Source organism: Triturus cristatus, chromosome 9 (genome assembly GCF_964204655.1).
Source record: "Triturus cristatus chromosome 9, aTriCri1.1, whole genome shotgun sequence".
NCBI lineage: Eukaryota > Metazoa > Chordata > Amphibia > Caudata > Salamandridae > Triturus > Triturus cristatus.
This window is the reverse complement of record NC_140592.1, coordinates 1,105,739,423-1,105,766,296: the sequence shown is the minus strand read 5'-3', so window position 1 is coordinate 1,105,766,296 and position 26,874 is coordinate 1,105,739,423. Positions and strand designations below refer to the sequence as shown.

Below are 26,874 nucleotides of genomic sequence, written 5' to 3'. Positions count from 1 at the left end.
GGTGTTCAGGGAGGGTGCGAGTCTGATGTCTGCCGGTAGCTCGTTCCAGGTCTTGGTTGCAATGTGGGAGAAGGATCTTCCGCCTGCTCTGGCTCTGTGGATGCGGGGGGTTTCAGCCAGTGCGAGGCTGGATGATCGTAGGTTTCTCTTAGGTACGTGGAGGTTTATTCGTTGAGGTATTTGGGTCCGTTGTTGTGCGGGCATTTGTAGGCGTGACTGAGTACGGAGAGCCAGTGGAGTCACCGCAGGTGTTGGCTGTGTTCGCGTCGGGGGATGCCGAGGTTGAGTCTGGCCGCGGTGTTGTGTATTGTATCAACCACGTTGCGGTCTTATGATACATATCGCACAATGTGCTAGGCAGTCGGCTATATATTTGTAGTAACTGGGTCAAGGCAGGCACTGATTAGTTATATTTGGTGGCCAAGACATACTTGGCTCCTGCACTTGGAGAGGACCTAATGTTGCACTAGTACGATGGTGAGGTGTCATCTATGCAGTAGATTTACTGACACTGATGTGGCATTGATTGCAGAGTGCACAAACCAATTTCAGGTGGCATGTCTACACTATGAAGGTAGCTTGAGGTGTTTTTTTAACCATGTGGAAAACTGATATTTTTGACTCAACCACAATAAGTGATTCTTTCATGTGATGACTTCATGAAGCACCCTGGCACGCAGAAAGTTAGAGGTGAGTAGAACGATTCTGGTTGAAACCTTTGTTGGATGTAGTACAATTTAAGGACACGGACTGAGTTTTCTTTTTTTTTTTTCAGGCAGGTAAGTTAGTCAGATGACCTGATGAGACCCTACTAGTTGTTCTTCGACAAACCCCCTCTTTTGGTTGGGTAACAATTGCAGACCGCCAAGAGATATTGTAGTCATTTAGTTACTATCTCTTTTTCAAAGTATTCTAGAGTTATTTTTCACCCATTGGGACTTCTACAGTGTATTGTTTTATGTATGTTATGTATATATGTTCACCAATTGAGCACTATGCCATCTGCACTACGTTCACATTGTATATCTTTGCTTCTTACTCTTAATTAGAAATTGTTTAAACAAAAAAGTGTGTCCCTATGCGGAGCCTTGGTCAAGGATGGGAGTGGGACGGGATCGTTCACAGGCATGGCAAATGGGCAGGATGGCACGGCAGGGCTTCCCCTTGTCGCCACTGTTGTTGGCCCTGGCGATAGAACCTTTAGCAATCGGGGCACCGCTAGAACTGGGCGACTGAGGTAGTGGAGTGGGGAACACCTGCCACATCATCTCTTTATATGCTGGTGATGCCTTGTTCTACGTGGCCTCTGCACGGGACCCAGTACCCAGGCTGCTGAAACTCCTAGATGAGTTTGGAGCTCTATCGAGACTTCGCTTAAACTGGGCTAAGTCATTGACATTTCCTCTGGCGCACTGTACAAATACAATTACAATACAATGCAATACGGATGCTCCACTTGAATGTAGACAAGGTTATAGATACGCTTCTGAAATCAGTGACATTCTGGAACACGCTACCTCTGTCATTGATGGGCAGATTGGCAATCCCCAAAATGATTGTACTGCCCAGATGCCTATATAATAAGCTACAGAATTTACCATGTCCAATTACTAAACCCTAATTTACTCGACCACATTCGGCACTAACCTTGTTACTATGGGCCGGCCGACGTAGTAGAGTGGCCTTTCGTACACTTGCCCTGAGATATAAAGAGGGAGGCCTGGAAGTGCCCAGTTTTGAGTTATTGTGTTACGCTGCACACTTGCAGCATGCAGGAAGGTGGTTTGACACTAGAGGCAATTGGGAGCAGCGCTTATTAGCGGGTGTAGTAAAGGTGGAACAATTACCTGTGTTCCTGATGGAGGGCTCGGGAGTCAGCGAGGAGCTTCCATACATAGTGCGACACACAGCACACATCTGGCAGCAGTATGTGGAAACAGTACTAAAACACACCCCATTTCATAGTGAACTCCCCATATAGATATTAGATCCGGTCCAACAAATGATGGAACATATATCCTTTCTCATTTGGCAGGCAGGTGGGTGTGAAACACTAGGAGCCGTACCCCGGTGAATCCTTCCTTACTAATGGACAAACCTGTGATGCTTTAACGCTAGGGCAAGGGCAATACATACATTAGGCTGGGCTGGCTGACATTGCCAAGACAACGTGGCCCAAATATCCAGCTGTCCTGCAAACTACAGGTACGCTAGACATAATATTGACCTATGGTGCAGGTCGACATTTATTTACACACCTGGTGCACCTTGGGGCGGATTTAACAACAATGCTGTAAAATCAGCCCTCAGTTACAAAACCAGTCTCCACACTTGCAGCCTCCAGGGCAAATTCCCGGTGTGGCTGGTCCCACCATGGTGCACAGTGCTGAAGGAGGCCCCTGGGGCTCAGGGCCCTTGCTCCGCGGGGGCTGTCGGGACTATTGTTACGCCACTGGCGGCTCCTACCAGCGTCTTGAGAGCTTTGGAGTTTCTGGATCGAGTCTGACATCAGGGATTGTTTGGAATCTGCAGGTAGATGGAGTATCCCGGAGGAAGATTGTTACAAAAGGTAAGTAACATTTTCTAATGGATTAGTAGAAGCCTGGCTATGAAGCTGGCAGCAACCAAAACTTTGTAACGCATATGCCCATTCACTAATTAGGAGGTAAAAAACAACGCCTAGACAATTTCCATAAAAATGATTCCTTGAATCTAAAACTGTCAGCTGGAGAAGTCATGAAGAAAACCTGGTGGCTCTCAGTATCGCTTCCAGTCCTATGCCGAGGAGTTGGTTCTACCACTTATCCCGATGCACCCTGAATTTTCAGGGTCATCAGCTACATCATATCTGATTGAGGCCATCCTGTAAATCTTTGGCACTCTTCCAGCTCCCTCAGGTGCACCTTTGGCCCACAAGGATCTGCGGAGGTCTCTATTCAGTGTACAGCTGGCAGGTCCTCCCGCAGTGCCATCTGCGCCTCCTGAATCCATCAAGGTTTCTGTCCTGATGCCATAGCCAACTTCAATTCGGCACCAAAATCCATGCCGATCGTCACAACCGACGCTGGAGAAAGTCCTCTCCACAATAGTTGTATGCAACCTCTGAGCCAAAGTTGTCTTAAACCTGGCTGAGATTGTTTACCAAAGCTGTACTGAATCTGGTCCTATTGTAATCCAACTTAGACAGAACTATGCTTTTACCTCAGGGCCACAATCCAACAACTTTTCTGTTATAACTCTGATCAAAGTCAACCAGCTTACAGAGGTGACAGTGGAGATGATGAGGATTATCCCCCCAACACTTTGATGTTGACAATCTGTACATGAATTTGCAGGAGGCCAGTGGGTTGGATACTTCCCCGGACACTGGATTGCTTCCCCTGGATCTACGGAAGAGATTGCTTTCTTTGCTGTGGTGATAAGACCTGCAGTGGAGGTGTTAGACTTACAGCTCCCATATATGGAATTTAAGACTAACGTGTTAATGGAGGTTTGGCAACGTGGACAGGCTTCCTGTGGGCTATTACTGCCATTCTATAAAGCCATGATTGACACCTTAATGGGAACTTAGTCTAAGCCATGTTCCTGCCCACCGGCGAACAGGCAGATACACAGGCACATCAGGCTGGCTCCAGGCACTCTGAATTCTTAAAGCAGCACCCTACACAGCCAGAAAGTCTGGTGGGCTAGGGTTCCACAAGAAGAGTGAACCCAATTTATTCCCTACAACACCCCGGCCTCCAGACAGTTAGCGCTAGCTGTTTGCTGGGGAAACATTTCCATGCTTTATGGGACACGGTTAGTGAGATCTTATCAGCAGTCCTTGAGGAGCTTTGGGCCAAACAACCTCAGACCATCCAGAATGTCCAGGCTACTGCTAAATACATTATCCGACTGCGTGGGTGGAGCAGTGGACACTAGCGTGGTGGTCCAGCATCACACCTGAGTGAGATCCTCCAGCTTCTCTGGTGACATTCAGGCCTCTCTGATAGAAACGCTATTTGATACATTTTCAGTTTGTGAGAAGTCGGTTTACACTCTGAAAATGCTTCAAAGAGTGCCAAGCGCATTCATTAGGCCTTTCTACACCTTAACCGAAAGGGAAGGTGCATCGTCTTTTAGCATCGCAGTGCGTTATAATTCCTTACTAGCACTATGAGTCAGGGCACATAAAAAGTGAACTAGCCATCACCTTCCATAGCGCTACCTGTGCACAGATGACAGGTTGAGTAGGAAAGTAATCTTCCTCACTCACACTATATGTGTACCTGCTCGTCTACAAGTGTGTTAACATGTTACACTCAACCTTCTCAGAGGCCCTTAGCCCAGCTGGCCACATGCATCTTACCTCATATTAAAAGGTGAGCACTCGTAAAGAATTTACACAGAGCAATACATTGAGTAAGTTTCCATATAAGAATCTAATGCCACACAGTTAAAAAAACAGAGGTTCACTACAATCAAAATCCTCTTCATTACACTTGTGGGCCATGAAAGGCTACCTCTGGAGAAGGACCTACACTCGCAAGGTAATACAACTCCTCTGCTACTCTTATTGAAGCCTAATTTCAGTGTCATGATACAGCCACATTCATTGCAAAAACAGCAGTCAGTAGTTCACAATACAAAATCAAGTAGATTTGTTTGTGTAATTTAGCACTTATTCATCTGTTGATACCAACTGAAGTAGAGTTGTAGCGTGTTTAAGCTGGTTGATAATTATTGGACCATACAGGAACAGTGCACAGAACACATTTTCATTGCTTAACGGAATTCAAATACTGCATTGGCCTTGTTGAGATAGCCCCCTTTTCAACCAGTGGAACAGGATAATGAAATACTGCTAAGACTTAGCTATCTTTAGATGGAATTTGTGCTGCAAGTAGGTACTTCTTTCTAGTAAATGTAAGGATCTATAAAAATGGTTTTACGCATGTGGGATGGAAGAAGCTGAATGTATGACTCTGAAGTGATGTCTGTACCCTCATTTTTAACCCTCCACCATTCAGAACAATTAACCTTCCAAGATTATACCTCCAACCCAATTTGACTTCTCCAGTATTGGGGTGTCTTTCATAGATTCACATGCTTGAATATTCCCCGTCGTCGAAGTCCCACGGTATATAAAAAGCAATAAGTGTCATGTATATATATATATACATACATAAACCACATAAGAGCATATACATAGCCAAATAAACTTTATAAATATTTCAAAATAACATATCAAGTGAAAATACCATAGGATAGCATTGACACATAGGAATGCTAAAAAAATGAGAAAAAAGAATCACTTTACTGACATATCACTGTCGTTTTATAGTCCAAACTCTAGCCAATCAGTCGTAAGCACCCTCTAGAACCTTCTCCTCAGAGGCTCAGGCCCTCAGATTTTCTACCGCACGTCGTGTGAAGGGAGTCTCCCTGAGCTCTGCTCAGTCTTTGGTCTGGTTTGAGTTTTTCTCATCATGTCTTCAAGTAAGAAGTCTCTTTTCCGTCCCTGTTCCTCTTGTGGGAAGTTAAGGCTTTTTTCTGAGGACCCTCATGAAAAATGTATCTACTGTCTTTACCCTGACCATAAGGTAGCCAACTGTAAAATTTGTAGAACTTTCTCTCAAAAGACTTTGAAGGACAGGGAGGGTCGCCTATTGTTGTGGCTTCAAAAACTGAAGGATACGGATAACCCCCTTTCTGAAGTGGAAAGTGTGGCCTCTGCTCGAACAGGAGTCTCCTCCAAGCGTAGTAGTATTCAGGACTTGCCGTCTCCCTTTCTAAAAAAGAAGAGACTTCATCTTGGGGAAGTGTCTGCAGGCCAAGTCTCTGATACTACGCCAACGCCCCGAGATCTAGCTCTCAGGTGTCTCTGACTCCGTCAGCGCATGTTTCTGGCCAAAAACGTGCAAAACCGTCGACGGGCCCGTCGACGGTCCCTCCGTCGACGAGATCTGCCACTTCATCAACCTCGTCGACGACTGTGACAACGGTTTCAAGCAGATTTTCTGCATCGTCTACGACGACTTTGTCGACGTTTTCACCGTCGACAGTGGTGTGTGTTTCCCTAAAGACTGTCTCGTCGACGATTCCACTATCTTCTTCGTCAACGACTAGGAAGATTATGCTTCCGTCGACGTCTAAAGCTTCGTCGACGATATTAAAGAAGAAGAAGAAGCCATCGCCGCCGGCGCTTACAACATCGTCGACGACAGCCTCGTCGTCGGCGGCGGCCTCGTCGTCGACGACAATCTCGTCGGCGCGAGCTTCGCCGACGGCAGCCTCGTCGACGGCAACTACGTCGACGGCAGCCTCGTCGACGGCAGCCACGTCGACGGCAACTTCATTGACGGCAACTTCATTGACGGCGGCCTCGTCGACGGCGGCCTCGTCGTCGATCATTTCGACGACGGTGGTGTCAAATTTTGCAACTATGCCATTGGTGCCAATGTCTACACCAGCTCCAGTGTCGATGGATGAATCCTTGCTGCAGCGTCGTCATGCTGTGCTGGACTCTGTCATAATGCCACCTGTCACTCGGCCACCTCATCAGCTATTCCCCTCGGGTGATGAGGAAGTGTCTGATTCTGCTGAGGATGCTCAGTCCACTTTTTGGGATGCTCGTAGTCCTTCTGAGCTCCATATTAAGTGCCGAGATTTCAAGGAGGATGACTATTCGCAGGACTATTACTGTCAAGAGCAGTAGCAACATCCCCCTGCACAAGTTCCTATGGCGCAGCTTCCTTTATCGCTCATCTCCAACCTTCAATTTATGTTGGAAGATTACAATCGTCGCTTTCCGCCTTCCTCTCATGGTTCTCCACGTGACACGCCATATGCCGTTCCGTCTCCTCCTGTGGTGCCAACGATGCCGGCACCATCCGCACCTGCATTGGATCCCCCTGCAACGGGTGTGGTTGTGGATAATCTGGATACGGAGAAGGGAGAGCTTCAAGATGAGGACTCTATGGCTGACTGGGATGACTATCAAATTAATTCGCCCGCATCGCCTCCAACATCGCCAGTGAACTCACCACCTGTCGACATTACAGGATTCTATCAGCTGATGGAAAGGGCGGCTCAACGTTTTCACCTTCCCATGGTGGTTAGGGAGGATAACTGCTTTCTGTACGACTTCAAGCCCCAGCCGCAGAAACAGGTACGGGCCGTGCCCATTATAGACTTTATCTGGAATGAAGGCATTAAACTAATGAAGACTCCTAACTCCATCCCGGCAGTGCTCCCGCGATTGGAGAAGAAGTACAAGGCCCCGGACTCTTCTCCAGCTTGCTTAGTGTCTCAGTGTGCCCATAATTCCACGCCACAGGAAATACTTACGTTTTCGTGTAGGCCACAGGGATTTCCAATTCAAGGTCCTTCGGCCTCCGCTCAGCTCCTCGACTCTACACAAAGATCCTGGCCCCGGTGGTGGCCCATTTGGGACTGACGGGCATTCAAATATTCCCATATTTGGACGATTGTCTCATCAAATCTCAGTCCTCCCACCAAGCGGCCCTCGATACTCAGCGCTGTCTCACTCTGTTTCAATCTCTGGGCTTGTCGATCAACGTGCAAAAGTCTCAGCTCACGCCAGCTCTGTACAAGACCTTTCTCGGCGCTACCATCGATACGAGCAGGGCTATGGCCTTTGCCTCTGCAGATCGGCAAACACGAATTCGACAGCTCGCAAGCTCCATCGCAGCAAAGCAGTCAGTTTCAGTCCGCATATTAAAGTCCTTTCTGGGGATGGCGTCCTCCTGCATCGCTTTGATCCCACATTGCAGACTGAAGAGTCGTACCATTCAGGAGGAATTGGACAAGCAATGGCGTCAGGTCTCCGGTTCGTTCAACGACCAGCTCGTGGTGACAGCTCGCATTGCTCAAGCGCTGCATTGGTGGACTCGTCCTTCCAACATCGCAGCGGGAACGTCTTTTCTGGCGACAGCCCCAGAGCTCGTTCTTACCACGGATGCATCCATGGAAGGATGGGGTGGACATCTTCACGATCTGTCCGTCAAAGGCAAGTGGACAATGGTTCAGCGTTCCTGGCACATCAACAGATTGTAGCTGATGGCCATTTTCCTGGCGTTGAAATCCGTCCGCCTCCAGCTCCAGGGGGAGTCAGTCCTTATTCAGACGGACAACACCACCAGCATGCACTACCTGAACAAGCAGGGTGGGAAAAGATCTCCGCTGCTTTCCCGGCTGGCTCAGAGGATTTGGAGTTGGGCCATAGTCCATCGGATTACGCTCCTGGCAGTTCACCTGCCCGGCATTTCCAATTTTCTAGCGGATGCACTCAGTCGGTCAACGTCATCGACCCACAAGTGGGAATTGCACCAGCCGACTCTAGACTTTGTCTTCGGCCTTTGGGGTCGCCCGACTGTGAGAAGTTGGCCTGATGTATGATGTCACTAGTTCTAGTGTACACCTTATATCAGTCCAAACAACCCTTATGGTGATTGGTTGTAAAGTCAACCTTATAGACCAGCTATCCTAGTGGTAGCATGGACAAGAGCAGTCTTAGGCTAAACTCTGTATGGCATGTGAAGCCAGCTGTGATACCATATATAATCCCTTGAATACCAAATGAAAGGACACCACAACAGATATATATATATAAAATAAAGTGTATTTATTCTAGTCAAACCCTCAGCACTCTTTATGAGATTCGAGGTAAGTACAACACAGTCTTATTCAAGCATACATTAAGTCACACAGGTAAGTAATACAGTTAGGCCCTAGGGGCCACGCAAACCATATACTAAAGAAGTGGTATAAGGACCACTGTCACGGAAATAGAATAGGCCTAGGCCTAGGGAATCGCTGGGGCTACACTACACTACCAACAGTTAGGAAGTGGGAGGCCCACGGGATTCAGGTGCAGAGTGGAAACACTCACGCGTAATGCGTATAATCGATAGAAATAGTACAGTTCTGAAATAAGCAGTTTTAGGACACTTCTGGAGTAGCTAGAAAGTCGAGACTCGGAAACTAGACCCTAGGATAGTCACTACCCTTGTGAGCACCGAAGTACCCAAGTTACCTAGCCCACGGGCTGCGGGTGCATAGGTGTGAACTTGCGTCGGGTTTCGTCGTGGACTTCTATGGATGCCTGAAGGAAAGTTGCTGACAGGCAGTCAGTGCAGAGTGTCCGGTGGATCCCAAGCCCGGGATCAAGAAGGAAGGGTACCTGCAAGCAGAAGGGACAGAGTCAAGGTCACTAGCCAGTGACCACGTGGAACCAGGAAGGAACCAGGCGATGTCGTGAAGATTGCAGGTGAAGAGGTGAAGCTTGTCGCAGCAGCCACGGGTACCAGGAGATGTCGAGGACGACCAGGACCAGGAGGCGAGCTGTCCCACGAAGGCTCTTGCTGTCGGCGGCGTCGAAGTCGAACTAGGACTCACCAAGCCTTGGCAAGCGGAACCCACGAAGAATGGAGGACTTGCTTCTGGTGCAGACCAGGAAGGTCTGGGGTGCTTCTCCTTTGCAGAGGAGCAGGAGCCAGTCTGGAGGAGCCAAACCAGCAGTGAAGATTCAAAGGTGTGTCGTCGCAAAGGCCGCTAGCCAACGGGCAAGCAACCGGACAGACGCGGCAAGCAGGAAAATGCAGAAGGGCCCCACGCAGGACTCGTGGAGTGTGGGGGGCTGATCTTCGGTGCAGATGGTGCTTGGGGTTGGAGCTTCTCAATCCCCAGTGCACAACTTCGAGGGTACCTCAGAAGCTGCGCTGGAAGATACTCGCCACTTTTCCCAGGTAGCCGGTCCCACGTCTCTCGTCGCCTCCACGGATCTCAGCTCGGATGTGGATCAGGGTCGGAGAAGTCTGGAAGTCATGGCTCTGGTCGGGCTCTGCAGTCGGTCCCTCGTAGAACTTCAGCAAAGCAAAGGGTAAGTCTCTTGATGGTGCCTGTTTGCACAGGGTAGCCACTCCTTGGCCACAAGGGAGATTCTTCAGTCTTCTTCTTTCGTCGAATGTCGAAGGTCCAGAGTTTCTGTTCAAGTTGCAGGTTCAGGATAATCTAATCTCCTGGGGCCCAGCTACCACTCTTATACTAATCTGGGGGGCTGGGTTGCCTGCTAGGTCACGCCTTATGGGTGGGACATGGGAGGGGGGTGGTTACACCCCCTTCCCTTTGTCCAGTTTCGCGCCAGGACTGGGGCTGCTGTGCCCCAGCACCGGTTTGAACTGGACTATCCATGGGACACCTTGTGTGCCCCAGGCAGTGTCTTGTTTCATTCATCCCTCCCTGCCCCAATACACCAAGGCCTGTCTGGGGTGGTGCTCGCACCTCCCAAGGCAGGAAACCTATTGTCCAAGCCTCCCGTGCCGGGATCACTCCCAGCAGCAGGAGGTCAGACTTGTGTCGTGGCAGCAGCATCCATTTTGTGATGCTGGGGCTCTGGTTAACTTTAACCGGGTAAGTAGGTTTCAACATGTCTTCTCCCTCTAGAAGGGAGGGATAATATCCTCATCCCCAGAAATGGGATGGGGGTATTATTCCAAAGTGTTAGACATCTTACACGACATGTTTTGATAAAGCCAAACCATAGTTACCATAACCGTTTAAGATTATAAGGCACTTCAAAAGTATATGGTAGGCTATATCATAGAACAGCTGTAAGGACATGGTTCCGAAAGCTGCAGACAGGCCCAGCTCATGCTAGAGCACCATCTCACATGTTACCAAGCACTCTGCCTCCAGGATTGTTAAGGCCTGCCATAGGAGTGGCTGATAGGTACACATGTGTCTATATATAAGATAGGTATAGGAATACTACACCTAAGCAAAGGGTGATTACACGACCTTGCCCCAGCTGAGTGATCAGCCAGTTGTGTCATAATGGAAGGCCAGGCCAGGGGTGGCATAATACATGCTGCAGCCCCTGGTAGGCCTAGGGTACACCTATGCCCTGGGTACCTAAGGTACACTGTACAGGGGCCAATAAGGTGATCCTATCCACCTAAAGTACATAGTATTAATTTAGAGAGAGAACAGCAGGGCTGTGGGTCTGATTAGCAGGCCCACAGCCACATCTAAGTCGAAAACCAGTAGAGCAAAAGCAAAAAGTGGGGGTGAACATAGAAAGCAGACCCTACTCTCCTACACAACCCCCCCCCCCCACCCCCCAAACTTAGGGACATTAAACTAACCTTGACCAGCTGAGTCTTCATGTTCTAAGTGGAAATATCTGGAGAGTCCATCTGCATTGGCATGGTCAGTCCCAGGTCTATGTTCCACTGTGAAGTCCATCCCCTGTAGGGAAATGGACCACCTAAGAAGTTTGGGATTTTCACCCTTCATCTGAATTAGCCACAAGAGGGGCTTATGGTCTGTCTGAATCTTGAAGTGAGTGCCAAACAAGTATGGCCTCAGCTTCTTCAGGGCCCAAACCACAGCAAAGGCCTCCCTCTCAATAGCAACGTTTCTCTCTAGGGGTCAGCCTTCTACTTATAAAAGCAATGGGCTGGTCTTGACCATCTATATTAAGTTGTGAAAGAACAGCTCCCACACCCAACTCAGAAGCATCTGTCTGGACAATGAACTCTTTGGAGTAGTCTGGACTTTTCAGAATAGGTGCACTGCACATGGCCTGCTTCAGGTCATCAAATGCTTTTTGTCAGCTTACTGTCCACTGAACTTTCTTTGGCATTTTCTTGGAGGTCAAGTCATTAAGTGGTGTCACAATGGACCCATAGTTCTTAACAAAGTTTCTGTAGTACCCAGTCAGGCCCAAGAAAGCTCTGTCCTGAGTCTGGGTAGTTGGAGGAGTCCAGTCCTTTATGGTCTGGATCTTGCTCTCCAGTGGTTGAACCTGACCCCCACCAACTAGGTGGCCCAGGTATACAACCTTGCTCTGCCCTATCTGGCACTTAGTGGCCTTGATAGTGAGGCCTGCCTTTTGCAGGGCCTCTAAAACATTCCTCAGGTGGACCAGGTGATCCTCCCAGGTGGAGCTAAAGACAGCAATATCATCAAGATAAGCTGCACAGTAATCATCCAACCCAGTAAGGACTTGATTCACCAACCTTTGGAAAGTGGCAGGTGCATTCTTCAAACCAAAGGGCATTACCACAAATTGATAATGTCCTCCTGGGGTCGAGAAAGCAGTTTTGGCCTTTGCATCCTCAGCTAGTCTGATTTGCCAGTAGCCTGCTGTCAGGTCAAATGTGCTCAAAAACTTAGCAGCTGCCAGTCTGTCAATGAGCTCATCTGCCCTAGGTATTGGGTGGGCATCTGTCCTAGTGACAGCATTGAGACCTCTGTAATCCACGCAAAACCTCATCTCTCTCTTACCATCTTGGGTGTGAGGTTTTGGCACAAGAACTACAGGACTAGCCCAAGGGCTCTCTGAAGGTTCAATGACTCCCAGCTCCAACATCTTTTGTACCTCAACGTTTATGCAGTCCCTGACATGGTCAGGTTGCCTGTAGATTTTACTCTTCACAGGCAGACTGTCACCAGTGTCCACCTCATGGGTGCACCAGTTTGTCCGACTTGGGGTCAGAGAGAACATATGTCTGTAGGATTGCAGAACTTGCCTGCAGTCCTGTTGCTGATGGACAGTGCGGCTGTCAGAAAAGACCACACCATCAACTGAGCCATCATCAGGGTTCTGAGTCAACATGTCTGGGAGAGGGTCACTCTCTTCCTCCTGCCCCTCATCTGTAGCCATGAGTAAGCCCATGTCTGCCCTGTCAACATATGCCTTCAATCTGTTGACATGAAGCACCCTGTGGGTGCTTCTGGGAGTCCCAAGGTCCACCAAGTAGGTGACTTCTCCCTTTTTCTCAACAATAGTGTGGGGTCCAGACCATTTGTCTTGGAGTGCTGCTGGGGCCACTGGCTCCAACACCCACACTTTCTGCCCTGGCTGGTAAACAGTCAGCACAGACTTTTGGTCATGCCAAGCTTTTTGGAGTTCTTGGCTTGCCTCAAGGTTTTTAGAAGCCTTGTTCATATACTCTGCCATCCTGGAGCGGAGACCAAGTACATAATCCACTATATCAAGTTTGGGTTGTCTGAGAGGTCTCTCCCATCCTTCCCTTACTAAACATAGGGGTCCTCTTACAGGATGCCCAAACAAAAGCTCAAAAGGGCTGTAGCCAGCCCCCTTTTGTGGGACCTCTCTGTAAGCAAACAGAAGGCTGTGTAAAAGGATGTCCCATCTTCGCCTAAGCTTGTCTGGTAAACCTTTTATCATTCCCTTTAGGGTCTTGTTGAATCTCTCAACAAGCCCATTGCACTGTGGGTGATAGGGTGTGGTGAACTTGTAGTTCACACCACACTCCTTCCACATTGCAGTCAAATATCCTGACATGAAGTTGGCACCTCTGTCAGAAATGACCTCCTTTGGAAAGCCCACTCTGGAGAATACTCCAAGCAGGGCCCTTACCACAACAGGAGCTGTTGTGGTCCTCAGGGGAATAGCTTCTGGATACCTGGTGGCATGGTCCACTATCACCAGTATGAATCTGTGCCCAGATGCTGTTTGTGGGTCCATTGGTCCTACAATATCTATGCCCACTCTTTCAAAGGGAACCCCCACCACAGGTAGTGGTATGAGGGGGGCCTTGGTGGTGCCTCCTGATTTGCCACTGGCTTGGCAGGTGACACAGGAGCGACAAAACTCCTTGGTATCTTCTGACATATGGGGCCAGTGAAAGTGAGGGACAAGCCTGTCCCAAGTCTTGTTCTGGCCTAAGTGTCCTGCAAGGGGAATATCATGGGCCAAGGTAAGAAGGAAGCCTCTGAACTCCAGTGGTATGACCAGCCTTCTGGATGCACCAGGCTTGGGGTCTCTAGCCTCTGAATACAGCAGCCCTTCATCCCAATACACTCTATGGGTACCTTGAGCATTCCCTGCAGCCTCAGCAGCAGCCTGCTGTCTGAGGGGTTCAAGAGAGGGGCAGTCTAATTGTGCCTGCCTCAGATCTGCCCTTGAAGGTCCCCCTGTCCCAAGAAACTCAACCTGATCAGGTTCAAGTTCTTCTAGGACAGTTCCTTCAGGGCTCTCAGGATCATCCTCCTGTGAGGGCTGATCCAGTGCCTGAGGCAGGGGGGAAGGCACAGCCTTTACCCTACTGCTCTTTCTCTTGGTTTGTGACTGGTCCATAGTTCCAGGATCCAGCACTTGTTCAGTGGTGCACTTTTTGGCCTGTGACCTGGTCACAGCAAGGACATGTTCATCTATCCCTAGCATTTCTGCATGGGTCCTATACTCCACTTCAGACCAAACTGAAGTTTCAAGATCATTGCCCAGTAAACACTCCACAGGAAGGTCTGAACTAACAACAACTTTCTTGAGGCCAGTTACCCATCCCCAGGAGAAGTTAACAATTGCCACACTATGGGAGGTTGTGGCATTGCTAGCGTTGGTCACTAGGTAGTTCTCACCTAGTATGATCTGTCCAGGGTCCACAAATGTGACACTAGCCCCAGTGTCCCTGTAGGCCTGAGCCATTCTTTGGTTGATAAAAGGAGTCTGTCTGTACTTGCCCAGGTTACTGGGGCCTACAGTAGAGGACAAAGCTAAGTCCCCATCACAGATCAGAACAGCCTGAGTAGGTATTCTGACTAGGCCAGAATCCTCCTCAGTTCCCAGGGTTAACCCTACTACACCCTTTTGCTGGGAACCACCACTTACAGCTGAACTAGGGGGTACAGTTGCCTTAGGGGCAATGGTGGCTGGGGGCTTATCCTTTTTGGTGCACTCACTAAACCAATGTGAGTTGGACTTACAATAGTTGCACGATGGTTTCTTTTGGCCATCTTTCTTTTTATCCGTTTTGGGACCACCCTCCCCCTGAGCCTTTTGGGGGCCTGGTGAAAACTTCTGGTCTTTTTGTTTCTGATCATTACCCTTCTGGTCTGCCTTTTTCTGATCACCGCCCTGGTTCTGGTTTTTCTGCTTAACTCTAGTTCTGACCCATCTATCTGCCTTCTTTCCCAATTCTTGGGGAGAAGTCAGATCAGAATCAATCAGGTGTTGATGCAGTAGCTGGTTTTGACAGTTGTTAAGGATTTGTTCTCTCATGATCAAATTATACAATCCTGTATAGTCCTTAACCTTACTTCCCACTAGCCAGCCTTCCAGAGCCTTAGTGGCACAATCTACAAAGTCAGTCCAGTCCTGAGTCTGTGTCTTCTGGGTATCCCTGAACAACAACCTGTATTGTTCAGTGGTTAGGCCAAACCCATCAATCAGAGCACTCTTCAGGACAGTGTAATTGTCTGCATCCTCATCACTAACTGTGAGGAGCTTGTCTCTACCTTTCTCAGAGAACGAGAGCCACAAGATAGCTGCCCACTGACATTGGGGTACCTGCTGTACTTTGCAAGCCCTCTCCAAAGCAGTTATCCATTTGTGGATGTCATCCCCACATTTGTAGGGAGGGACAATCTTGCTCAGGTTTCTATTATCATAGTGCCTGTCTCTATCCTTAGGGATATTGCTGCCACCAGTGGGTTCTAACCCACTTAACTTTTGTTCTCTAGCCAGACCAAGCTTCTCCTTGGCAAGGGGAAGTTCTTCCCTCTCAATCCTTAGATTAGCTTCCCTCATTCTGGCTTCAAGCTCTTTTCTCTGGGGGGAAGTCATTCCCCTGTGAGAAGAGGCATTAGAGATGCTAGAGACATGGGAGTGGATGGATTCCCTTCAAGGGGATCTGTCTCTCCTGCTTCTCTGGTTAAGCCCACTTGGGGGTCTGTCTGGGGGACCCCATGCAAACTCCCATGTAAGCTTAGGTTAGCCTGGCTAAGTCTTCCTACTTGGCCCTGGCTGTATACCTCCTCATCTGAAGTCCTATCTGACTCATCTATAGCGGGTAGACCCTCCCCTGTACCTAGGGTACCAGCCTGTGAGGCCCTAAGAGCATCATATTCCTCTAGGATCTGCACTAGCTGAAGGAGGGTAGGGTTTGCACCCTGTTTTAACTTTCTGGAGGTACACAATTGTCTCATCTCCTGAAAAGTTAGGGTATCATATCTAGAGGGGATCTTTCTCAGACCTACCCCTCCTGAGAGAGAATCTCCTTGATCTCCTCCCAGAGACATGATCTAGTGAGGGTGTGGTGTGTGCACCTACCTACACTAGTTGTTTCTACTAAACCTCTCTAGTAGTTGTAGTCAGGGTGTGTTAGGCCCTTCAACCTACAACCACTAAGTCCAGTAGGACTTAAGTATTATAATCTATGTTATATGTACCTAAACAATATCTGTGTGATCTTTCAATTTAGTATCTCAAGATTACAATGGTATTACAACAGCAAGCTCAGATCCCAACCGCTGCTCACCAATGTGAGAAGTTGGCCTGATGTATGATGTCACTAGTTCTAGTGTACACCTTATATCAGTCCAAACAACCCTTATGGTGATTGGTTGTAAAGTCAACCTTATAGACCAGCTATCCTAGTGGTAGCATGGACAAGAGCAGTCTTAGGCTAAACTCTGAATGGCATGTGAAGCCAGCTGTGATACCATATATAATCCCTTGAATACCAAATGAAAGGACACCACAACAGATATATATATAAAATAAAGTGTATTTATTCTAGTCAAACCCTCAGCACTCTTTGAGATTCGAGGTAAGTACAACACAGTCTTATTCAAGCATACATTAAGTCACACAGGTAAGTAATACAGTTAGGCCCTAGGGGCCACGCGAACCATATACTAAAGAAGTGGTATAAGGACCACTGTCACGGAAATAGGATAGGCCTAGGGAATCGCTGGGGCTACACTACACTACCAACAGTTAGGAATTGGGAGGCCCACGGGATTCAGGTGCAGAGTGGAAACACTCACGCGTAATGCGTATAATCGATAGAAATAGTACAGTTCTGAAATAAGCAGTTTTAGGACACTTCTGGAGTAGCTAGAAAGTCGAGACTCGGAAACTAGACCCTAGGATAGTCACTACCCTTGTGAGCACCGAAGTACCCAAGTTACCTAGCCCACGGGCTGCGGGTGCATAGGTGTGAACTTGCGTCGGGTTTCGTCGTGGACTTCTATGGATGCCTGAAGGAAAGTTGCTGACAGGCAGTCAGTGCAGAGTGTCCGGTGGATCCCAAGCCCGGGATCAAGAAGGAAGGGTACCTGCAAGCAGAAGGGACAGAGTCAAGGTCACTAGCCAGTGACCACGTGGAACCAGGAAGGAACCAGGCGATGTCGTGAAGATTGCAGGTGAAGAGGTGAAGCTTGTCGCAGCAGCCACGGGTACCAGGAGACGTCGAGGACGACCAGGACCAGGAGGCGAGCTGTCCCACGAAGGCTCTTGCTGTCGGCGGCGTCGAAGTCGAACTAGGACTCACCAAGCCTTGGCAAGCGGAACCCACGAAGAATGGAGGACTTGCTTCTGGTGCAGACCAGGAAGGTCTGGGGTGCTTCTCCTTTGCAGAGGAGCAGGAGCCAGTCTGGAGGAGCCAAACCAGCAGTGAAGATTCAAAGGTGTGTCGTCGCAAAGGCCGCTAGCCAACGGGCAAGCAACCGGACAGACGCGGCAAGCAGGAAAATGCAGAAGGGCCCCACGCAGGACTCGTGGAGTGTGGGGGGCTGATCTTCGGTGCAGATGGTGCTTGGGGTTGGGGCTTCTCAATCCCCAGTGCACAACTTCGAGGGTACCTCAGAAGCTGCGCTGAAAGATACTCGCCACTTTTCCCAGGTAGCCGGTCCCACGTCTCTCGTCGCCTCCACGGATCTCAGCTCGGATGTGGATCAGGGTCGGAGAAGTCTGGAAGTCAAGGCTCTGGTCGGGCTCTGCAGTCGGTCCCTCGTAGAACTTCAGCAAAGCAAAGGGTAAGTCTCTTGATGGTGCCTGTTTGCACAGGGTAGCCACTCCTTGGCCACAAGGGAGATTCTTCAGTCTTCTTCTTTCGTCGAATGTCGAAGGTCCAGAGTTTCTGTTCAAGTTGCAGGTTCAGGATAATCTAATCTCCTGGGGCCCAGCTACCACTCTTATACTAATCTGGGGGGCTGGGTTGCCTGCTAGGTCACGCCTTATGGGTGGGACCTGGGAGGGGGGTGGTTACACCCCCTTCCCTTTGTCCAGTTTCGCGCCAGGACTGGGGCTGCTGTGCCCCAGCACCGGTTTGAACTGGACTATGCATGGGACACCTTGTGTGCCCCAGGCAGTGTCTCGTTTCATTCATCCCTCGCTGCCCCAATACACTAAGGCCTGTCTGGGGTGGTGCTCGCACCTCCCAAGGCAGGAAACCTATTGTCCAAGCCTCCCGTGCCGGGATCACTCCCAGCAGCAGGAGGCCAGACTTGTGTCGTGGCAGCAGCATCCATTTTGTGATGCTGGGGCTCTGGTTAACTTTAACCGGGTAAGTAGGTTTCAACATGTCTTCTCCCTCTAGAAGGGAGGGATAATATCCTCATCCCCAGAAATGGGATGGGGATATTATTCCAAAGTGTTAGACACCTTACACGACATGTTTTGATAAAGCCAAACCAGTGTTACCATAACCGTTTAAGATTATAAGGCACTTCAAAAGTATATGGTAGGCTATATCATAGAACAGCTATAAGGACATGGTTCCGAAAGCTGCAGACAGGCTCAGCTCATGCTAGGACACCATCTCACATGTTACCAAGCACTCTGCCTCCAGGATTGTTAAGGCCTGCCATAGGAGTGGCTGATAGGTACACATGTGTCTATATATAAGATAGGTATAGTAATACTACACCTAAGCAAGGGGTGATTACACGACCTTGCCCCAGCTGAGTGATCAGCCAGTTGTGTCATAATGGAAGGCCAGGCCAGGGGTGGCATAATACATGCTGCAGCCCCTGGTAGGCCTAGGGTACACCTATGCCCTGGGTACCTAAGGTACACTGTACAGGGGCCAATAAGGTGATCCTATCCAAATGGGTTATGCACCTAAAGTACATAGTATTAATTTAGAGAGAGAACAGCAGGGCTGTGGGTCTGATTAGCAGGCCCACAGCCACATCTAAGTCGAAAACCAGTAAAGCAAAAGCAAAAAGTGGGGGTGAACATAGAAAGCAGATCCTACTCTCCTACACCGACTATCGATCTTTTTGCAACCCCACAGAACAGCAAATGCTGGTTTCCCCACAAAGGGTCGTGTGGAAATGCCCTTTCGATAAATTGGTGCAGGATATTTGCTTATGCTTTTCCGACGATCCCTCTGATTCCTCGAGTGTTGCGGAAGATGCGGCAACAACCGTGCCATGTGCTCCTCATAGCTCCACGGTGGCCTCGGCAGGCATGGTTCTCGGAGTTGCTCCTCCTCTCCCAATGCGAACCCATCCTTCTTCACCCGAGGCCGGACCTTCTAACAATGAACGACGGTCGGATATGCCATCCGAATCCCAGTTCACTCAGCTTGTCGGCTTGGAACCTGAGCACCTTGAATTTGCTCATTTGAACATTCCACCGGCCTGCAGGGAGGTGTTAGCTAGGGCGAGGGCGCCCTCCACAGTGAAGACTTATAAGCTAACGTGGAAGCGATTTTGTCTTTGGTGTGCGTCGGTCCACATCCATCCAGTGCACGCCTCCCCGGAACACATTCTGCCGTGCTTCCTGCAGTTGGCGCAGTCTGGACTGTCGCATTCCACCTTAAAGGTCTTTCTAGCGGCAATATCTCGCTTTCGTCAGGACGGCTCGTCCTCTCTCTATTCATCTAGAGTAATACAGCAATTCTTCAAGGGTCTCTTCCGAATGTTCCCGCCCATTCGGCGTCCTCCACCCACATGGCGTCTTAACATCGTATTGGCTCAGCTCATGAAGGGGCCCTTTGAGCCAATCCATTCGGCGGATTTCAAATTCTTAACATGGAAAGTGGCCCTCCTCCTTGCACTGACTTCCTCCCGCAGAGTAAGTGACATTCACGCCTTTACAATACAACCTCCGTTTCTTCAATTTAGATCGGACTGTGTAATTCTCCGCACTAATCCAGCTTTCATGCCTAAAGTGCCATCCGATTTCCATCTCAATGAACCAGTAATCTTGAAGACCTTTTTCCCGCATCCGCAGTCTCCAGCGGAACAGAGTCTACACTCTTTGGACTTAAAGAGGTGCCTTAAATTGTACATCAGCAGAACACAATCCTTTCGCAAGTCGGATCAGCTGTTTGTGGCCTACGGACGCTCTTGTAAATGACAGTCGGTTACCAAACCCACGATTGCACGTTGGGTTTCTTCAGCAATCTCCTTTTGCCATCAAAAGGCTGGCAAGCCTCTTTCTTCTGGAGTAAGGGCTCATTCTACGAGAGCAATGTCATCTTCCACTGCCCTGTTCGCTGGTGTACCCATCCATCAGATTTGCCGGGCAGCTACGTGGTCCAGCAGGCACACGTTCACGAAGCACTACTGCCTGGAGTCGATTAATGAAGCGGACACGGCTGTGGGACAAGCAGTTCTGCGGAATCTGTTTAAATAAGGTGAGCCTCTGCTACTTCCCTCCTCCTTGGGTATTGTCAATTGTGTATTAAATACATTGTCACTGTATTTCATGCAATATTAATACGGCCTTGTCAGCCGGTTGCTGCTTACTGCTCACTATTCTATTCAAGCATGTGAATCTATGAAATGCACCCCAATACTGGAGAAGAACAACTGTTACTTACCTGTAAACTGTGGTTCTCCAGTATTGGTGTCTTTCATAGATTCACATGCGACCCACCCTCCTCCCCTCAGAGGCTCTCTTCTCCTCATCAGACTCTTGGTCACTCTTGTGCTAGGAAAATCTGAGGGCCTGAGCCTCTGAGGAGAAGGTTCTAGAGGGTGCTTATGACTGATTGGCTAGAGTTTGGACTATAAACGACAGGGATATGTCAGTAAAGTGATTCTTTTTTCTCAATGCTTTCCTATGTGTCAATGCTATCCTATGGTATTTTCACTTGATATGTTATTTTGAAATATATATAAAGTTTATTTGGATATGTATATGCTCTTATGTGGTTTATGTATGTATATATATACATGACACTTATTGCTTTTTATATACCGTGGGACTCCCACTTCGACGATGGGGAATATTCAAGCATGTGAATCTATGAAAGACACCAATACTGGAGAACCACAGTTTACAGGTAAGTAACATTTGTTCTTATGTGTTGGTAGATAGTAAAAGAAGAGCTGGCATGTTGCCTGCTGAGGATGGTTGTAAATTTACATTAGGTTACATAGGTAGATAAAGATGCACATCTAGTCTCATCACGCATAGTTTTTTCACAGCTTATAGGACCATTTAGTCAAATCCTATTTTGGACAGGTGGTGGAGGGGGAGCAAAAGGACTAAGAGCACAGATGTTTCTGGATAGGTAATCTGTTCCCTGAAATGTGAACACTATCAGTCTTTGTTGGAATTAATCAATTGTTTATTTTTATTTTTGGATTAGGGTCACTGTAACGATTTGCTGATTTTCCAGATTCAACCCTACTCCCTTCTCAGGTAAGTCTGTACTGTGTATGCCTATACAAATAAAGGTGTCACATTTGACACTTGATTTGTGAAGTTAAACGTCTCTGAAATCTCCCCCTTTCCCAGCCTCCTTGGGTTTAGATACATTAATTACAGAGTTATTATGGTTGGCTGACAGTGCCGCAATGATCTACACAGCTGACAAAAACAATCTTGTGCATGTATCATAATCATATCCAGTGTTTTGTCCTGTAAATCTTTCTTCAAATCATATAGTGATCCTAAAACATTTAAGCAAAAGATACAAGAGCTGCCAAGTTATAATTATTTCAAGTCACTATAACTCGTGCTCTAAGGTAACTGTAACTTGCGCCGCATCCCCATGCACAGTTTTCTCATCAATAATTTAATTGCAAATGTTGCAGTGATATTATCAACGATGTCATAGAAGATGTAGTGAGTGATGTAATATGTGGAATAATTAGCAATGCATGGCGAGGGCGCGAGTTATAGCTACCTTAGGGCACAAATTATAGTTACTTGAAATAACTATAACTGGTTAATGTCAGTGTTTTTTTTTTGTTTAAAACGTTACGTTGTTACTGAACATTTCACTTAACTGTAACATTACTTTAACCTTTGTTTTTTTCAGTGAATTGCTAGGGGTAATTATAATGCAAAGTATTATTTTGTTACTGTGCGTAAAGCCAATCCCACGCCCTGCAAGGCCAAAGGCCATGCGCCGTAGGGGGCTGGCTGTAGGGCCTGACCTGTGGCCAAGCTACCCACAAGCAGCCAACCCGCGCTGCGCTCAGCAAGGGGTATTGGCCACAGGGCCTTTCCTGTGGCCACGTCCTGTGGTCAACCCATCCAGAGCCAGCCAATCCCACGCCACGCAGAGCTGTTGACATGCGCAGCATAGGGTTGACCTTCAGGCCCTCATACCCGATACCAAAATATGTATATGGCCCTGTGGCCAGCCTCATAGGCAGCCAAATCAATGCAGCATACAGCCTTTGGGGACCTCATACCCAGGGTTCAAAACATATATTAATGGGAGGGGGATTTGCAAACCCCCTCCCCGAGCCTTATTAGACCCCTGGAACCCCATTCCCCGGGGCATGTTATTTAATAAGGGAGGGGGCGCACAGGACCACCCTCCCCAGGCCATTTATGGCCCCGGAGAGCCCATTCCCTAGGGCCTGCCTTGAGTATAGATGGGTGCAGGGCACACACCAACCACCCTGTTGGGGGCCACGTTGGGAGACCCAGGGCACCCACTACCCCAACTGGCTTCCTGCATAGTGCAGGAGCCAACATTGTTCCCGCCCGGAAGTAGCAGCTATTTTCCACTGTCCTTCTGTGGAAATATGGATTTTTCTGGTCAGTTATGTCCCCTATCTTGGACCCCAACGGTTCTATGTGCATGTTACAAGTACATGTATGTTCCCTCCAGTTCCAGTTATGAAGACGCAAACACATGTGCGTCCACCGTCAACATGCCCTCTGTCAGATCCGCCATGAATAGGCCGGATATTCCCTTCCTAAGTACGAAAGGCCACCGCCTTTATATGGCTCACTTATGCCATTTTACAGTCCAGGCAAGTAGGCCCTGATTCTGTCATCGAACTCTTCCTGCCTTTTGCCTCTGAAAACTCCAGTCTGAGCCTGCATCTGTGACCATGAACTTTGTCTCATTCTCTGCGCGGCTCACGAAGCCTGACATCAGCCTATTCTCTGCCAAGAACTGTATTTCACCTTCGAGTTATCTGCTTCACCCCTTAGCCGATGCATTCCTGTCTCGTAGTTTAAGTAAACATTCTGCCAGCTACCGAGCAAAGGCCCGGCTTCTCTGTCTTTATGCAAGTAATTCATAGCCCTGTTACTATGGAAGATTCCGCCCTCGCATCTAGTGTAGACACTTAGACGCTTGTACACGCACTAACAGTCAGTATAGTCAGTATAGAATAGATTCTGTCCGAGAGTCCTTCTTTTATGGATAACATAGTTCTTAGTTCTTTAAACATAGGATGTTAGATATGATTTGGGATTAGGTTGACTTGACCCCCCAGACTTTTCGTCTCCACATGTAGAGCTAAATGTCAAGTCCCCTTCACCCCCTAGTTGCACGTCAATCACACGTCATGCTGCTGCGCGCGCATCTATGCCAAGTATTATCTTATAGATCCACCTATATATGACATCATAACCAATTATGTTCCTTTTTACTCCTTATTACACCCATTTTCGGTTACGCATATGAATCGTCATTTTCCTTATCAATTGTTACGCCTACTGCATTCGCTTCATTGTAATGTATGTACTATAAAAGTCATTTCTTGTCAATAATGTATGTACTTCACTTCCTGAACCTCCGTGGTGATGGAACTTGGAGCAACCGATTATAATCGTTCATTGGAATAAAGCCCATTCCGAACCTCTGATACCACGGATTCTGCCTCTCATTTTACTGAGCTGTTTTATTATGTTTCCGTATCAAATTAAGTCCAGGTAATGAAAATTATTTACCACATGAATGGCGCCCGAACAGGGACACTTTCTCATCTCACACGCCGGCGGTGAGTTGCAGGCCCGGTCTCCTGCCACAGCTGGACGGACAACAACGCGTACCAGCAGGATTTCCTGTATCTCCCTCCGGTCAAGCGGGGGCGACTGAGGCTGCGATCAACACCCAGACGAGGCGGTGAGAAGTGCGAAGTATCCCGACCAGAGCCTAGCTGAGAGAGCAAGATCCGAGGTATACAGAGGCCCACCAGTTTCCGAAGTCCCAAGTCGAGTCCAGTGTCCGAAGCGTTCGAGTCGAGTCCAGTCCGGTTCAAGTTCAGTCAAGTTTCTGAGGCCTTCCGTTTCCGAAGCTACCCGGTGAGTACCATTACTGGGGAGGCATTTCTGACGTGCACATAAGTTGTGCCGGTCAAGACGGGTTTGGGTACACAAATCCGGTCTGCACTGTTTCAGCAGTGTATCTGTACTGTTTAGCAGTATATCAAGTATTCCGAAGTATCTAGTTATTGTCAAAGAATTATGCTTGGTGATTAGTTATGCAGACGATCATCATTGTTGGTTATTTTAAAGGTTAAAAAAAATGTTTAATGTTTAATGTGTTAAACGTCCTGCATATTGTGGTATGAATGGTTGTTCATTATTGTGCTTTTGTACTAAGTGTGTTCAAGATTAAGTATCAGATCAGTTCTCAATATGCCGCTCTTTTCGAAACTAAGACAGATCACAACCAGAAAAGGGGTACTCGAAGAAGCTGTTCCCATTCCTCCTAGGGACACTCCAGGGTACTTCATGTATCATAAACATGGCTTAGACGCTATATTATTTCTTGATTTATGGGTAGACTACACCAAGGGATTACCAGAAAGTCAGAGGTGGCCCACAGCGGGGACCTGGGATGCAGAGTGCATCGTGAAAGTAGAGGAAGAATTATGGAAAAAGAAAGCTAGACAATCGCAGAAAGACGCCATTGAATTATGGCGTAAAGAATCATATAGACGCACAGAAAAAGCACGTAGACAGGAAGAGAAGAGTAAAGAGAATTCCAATGAAGTCCGAGAAAATCTATTAATTGAAGAAGGTGCACGAGTGAAATCAGAACAAGTAGACAGACAAAGAAATGCCCTTATGAATGGTATGTATCCCCTTCTGGCTGAAGGATTACCTAAGGCTACTCCAGAAATACCAAAAGACTTGCCAACCCCATTATTTCCAATAAAGGTACATCCTAAGGGGCATCCTAGAACCGCAGAAGATGTTTTTCTTTCCTCATATTTAGATGACGCAGCTCCCGAGTATGCTAATTCCGCCCCACATAGACCGCCTATCAGGGAGGTTCAACGCCAAGATCCAGTACCCGTATCGTTACAGCAACAAGTTCTGACACAAGTTCCGGCAAGCACATCTGTTTCTGCATCTGTTCCTACAGCTACTTCTATAGCTGTGTCCACACCTATAGTTGCTGTGTCACGTTCAACGAATCCTTTCACACCCGACACCCCAGATGGGGCTACGGGAGGTGCTAGTAACATTTTCTCTACGCCACCCAGAATAAATAAACTTACCTTTCAAGAGTCAGCACATTCACGTACCCCCAAACTCATAAATGCCCGTACGCTTAAGGAACTTCTTATAGATTGTAGATATGACCCTGTGCCCGGCAAAGAGGACGAAATGACCCTAGCCTCATTACGTATCAGACGAGCCGCAGTGTATTTAGGGAAATTACCAGGAATGACTGCACATCTAGATAATATATATCATTTTGTCCAAACCGGACGAGATTCTGAATGTATTAACAGAGCTATGGAATACCAGAAAGTGGAAATACAGGGGGAACTGTTACGTTTCCTCATAAATTGTGTGATCAGAAATCAAGACCGACCAGGGGTAGACCCGGAAGCAATGCAAATTCTTACCAGATGGAGTCAGAATATATCAGAAGGAAGACATGATAAGCAGAATTGTATAATAGCCATGTGCCGAAAGATCCGAAAAGAAATAGAACGCCTACACGAAGAAAGATTAGCGGTAGACCAGTTCGATCAAAGCGAGGAAGAAGGATCAGGACTGCCCACAGGACAGTCAGAAACTATAGCCTATGTAGGTAGAAGAAGATCTTGTAATAGTACTAGATGTCTTACTGATCCGATGCGTCCGATGTGTCTAGAAAATAACAGAAAATTTCAAACACCCATAGTCCATATAAGGTCTAACGAGCATTCGTTCCAAACAGCTGATAAATTACTCCGAGAACGAAGGGGTTATCATTTTCTCGATTCTATGGATGAACAAGAATTAGCCAGGTCAGCTGTCCATTGGGTTGACAGTCCCGGAAAATATAGTGATGATACAGTAGCACGCGCATTTTTGAATCTCACCCCGGATGAACAGCGGTTAGCTGGGATTTATATGATTCAACAACTCATTATACTATATCAGAGTCAGCATTCGGACCCTGGTCCCTTACCTGACATATTGACTGAATTACTCATGAATAGATGGAAAGGTTCAGGTACTAAATTGATTAAAGAAATTCTAGAATCAAGAAAGCAGTATATTCTTTTTGTATGTTCAGATCGTGTCTCATTGCCCATCAAGGAAAGAACCACGTATTACATGGATAGACAGAATCCCTTACGAGAAGTGCACCCAATAAAGGGCGAGGACAACGAGTTTAAGCGCGTATTTGTATATACGCCCATATCAAAAATAGAATTGTTAGAAATGAAGAAAGTGGTACCCAGTCATGACAAAGATCCAGCGGGTTTTCACCGAGAAATTAAAGACATGCTACTCATGGGAGAGTATACCTATCCCGACATTATGACAATATTAAAGGTATTAATGCCTGCTGGCATTTATGAGAAACTCAGGGAAAAAGAGTGGGAGGTAGGAGACCAAAAGATAGAATGGTCAGTATTAGAAGCAGAAGAAAAGGCCCGAACTGCAGGAGCAGGACTCGG

General features: G+C 47.8%; 1 protein-coding gene across 1 annotated transcript in view; it reads left to right on the top strand.

Moving 5' to 3' along the window:
• KLHDC1 (kelch domain containing 1) overlaps window positions 1-26,874 on the top strand; it is a 1,365,548-nt gene that overhangs the window by 1,258,598 nt on the left and 80,076 nt on the right. The window contains exon 12 of the mRNA XM_085627012.1: window positions 21,363-21,415. Coding sequence (XP_085483138.1) covers window positions 21,363-21,415 — 53 coding nt within the window. The remainder of the gene's footprint in view (window positions 1-21,362; window positions 21,416-26,874) is intronic.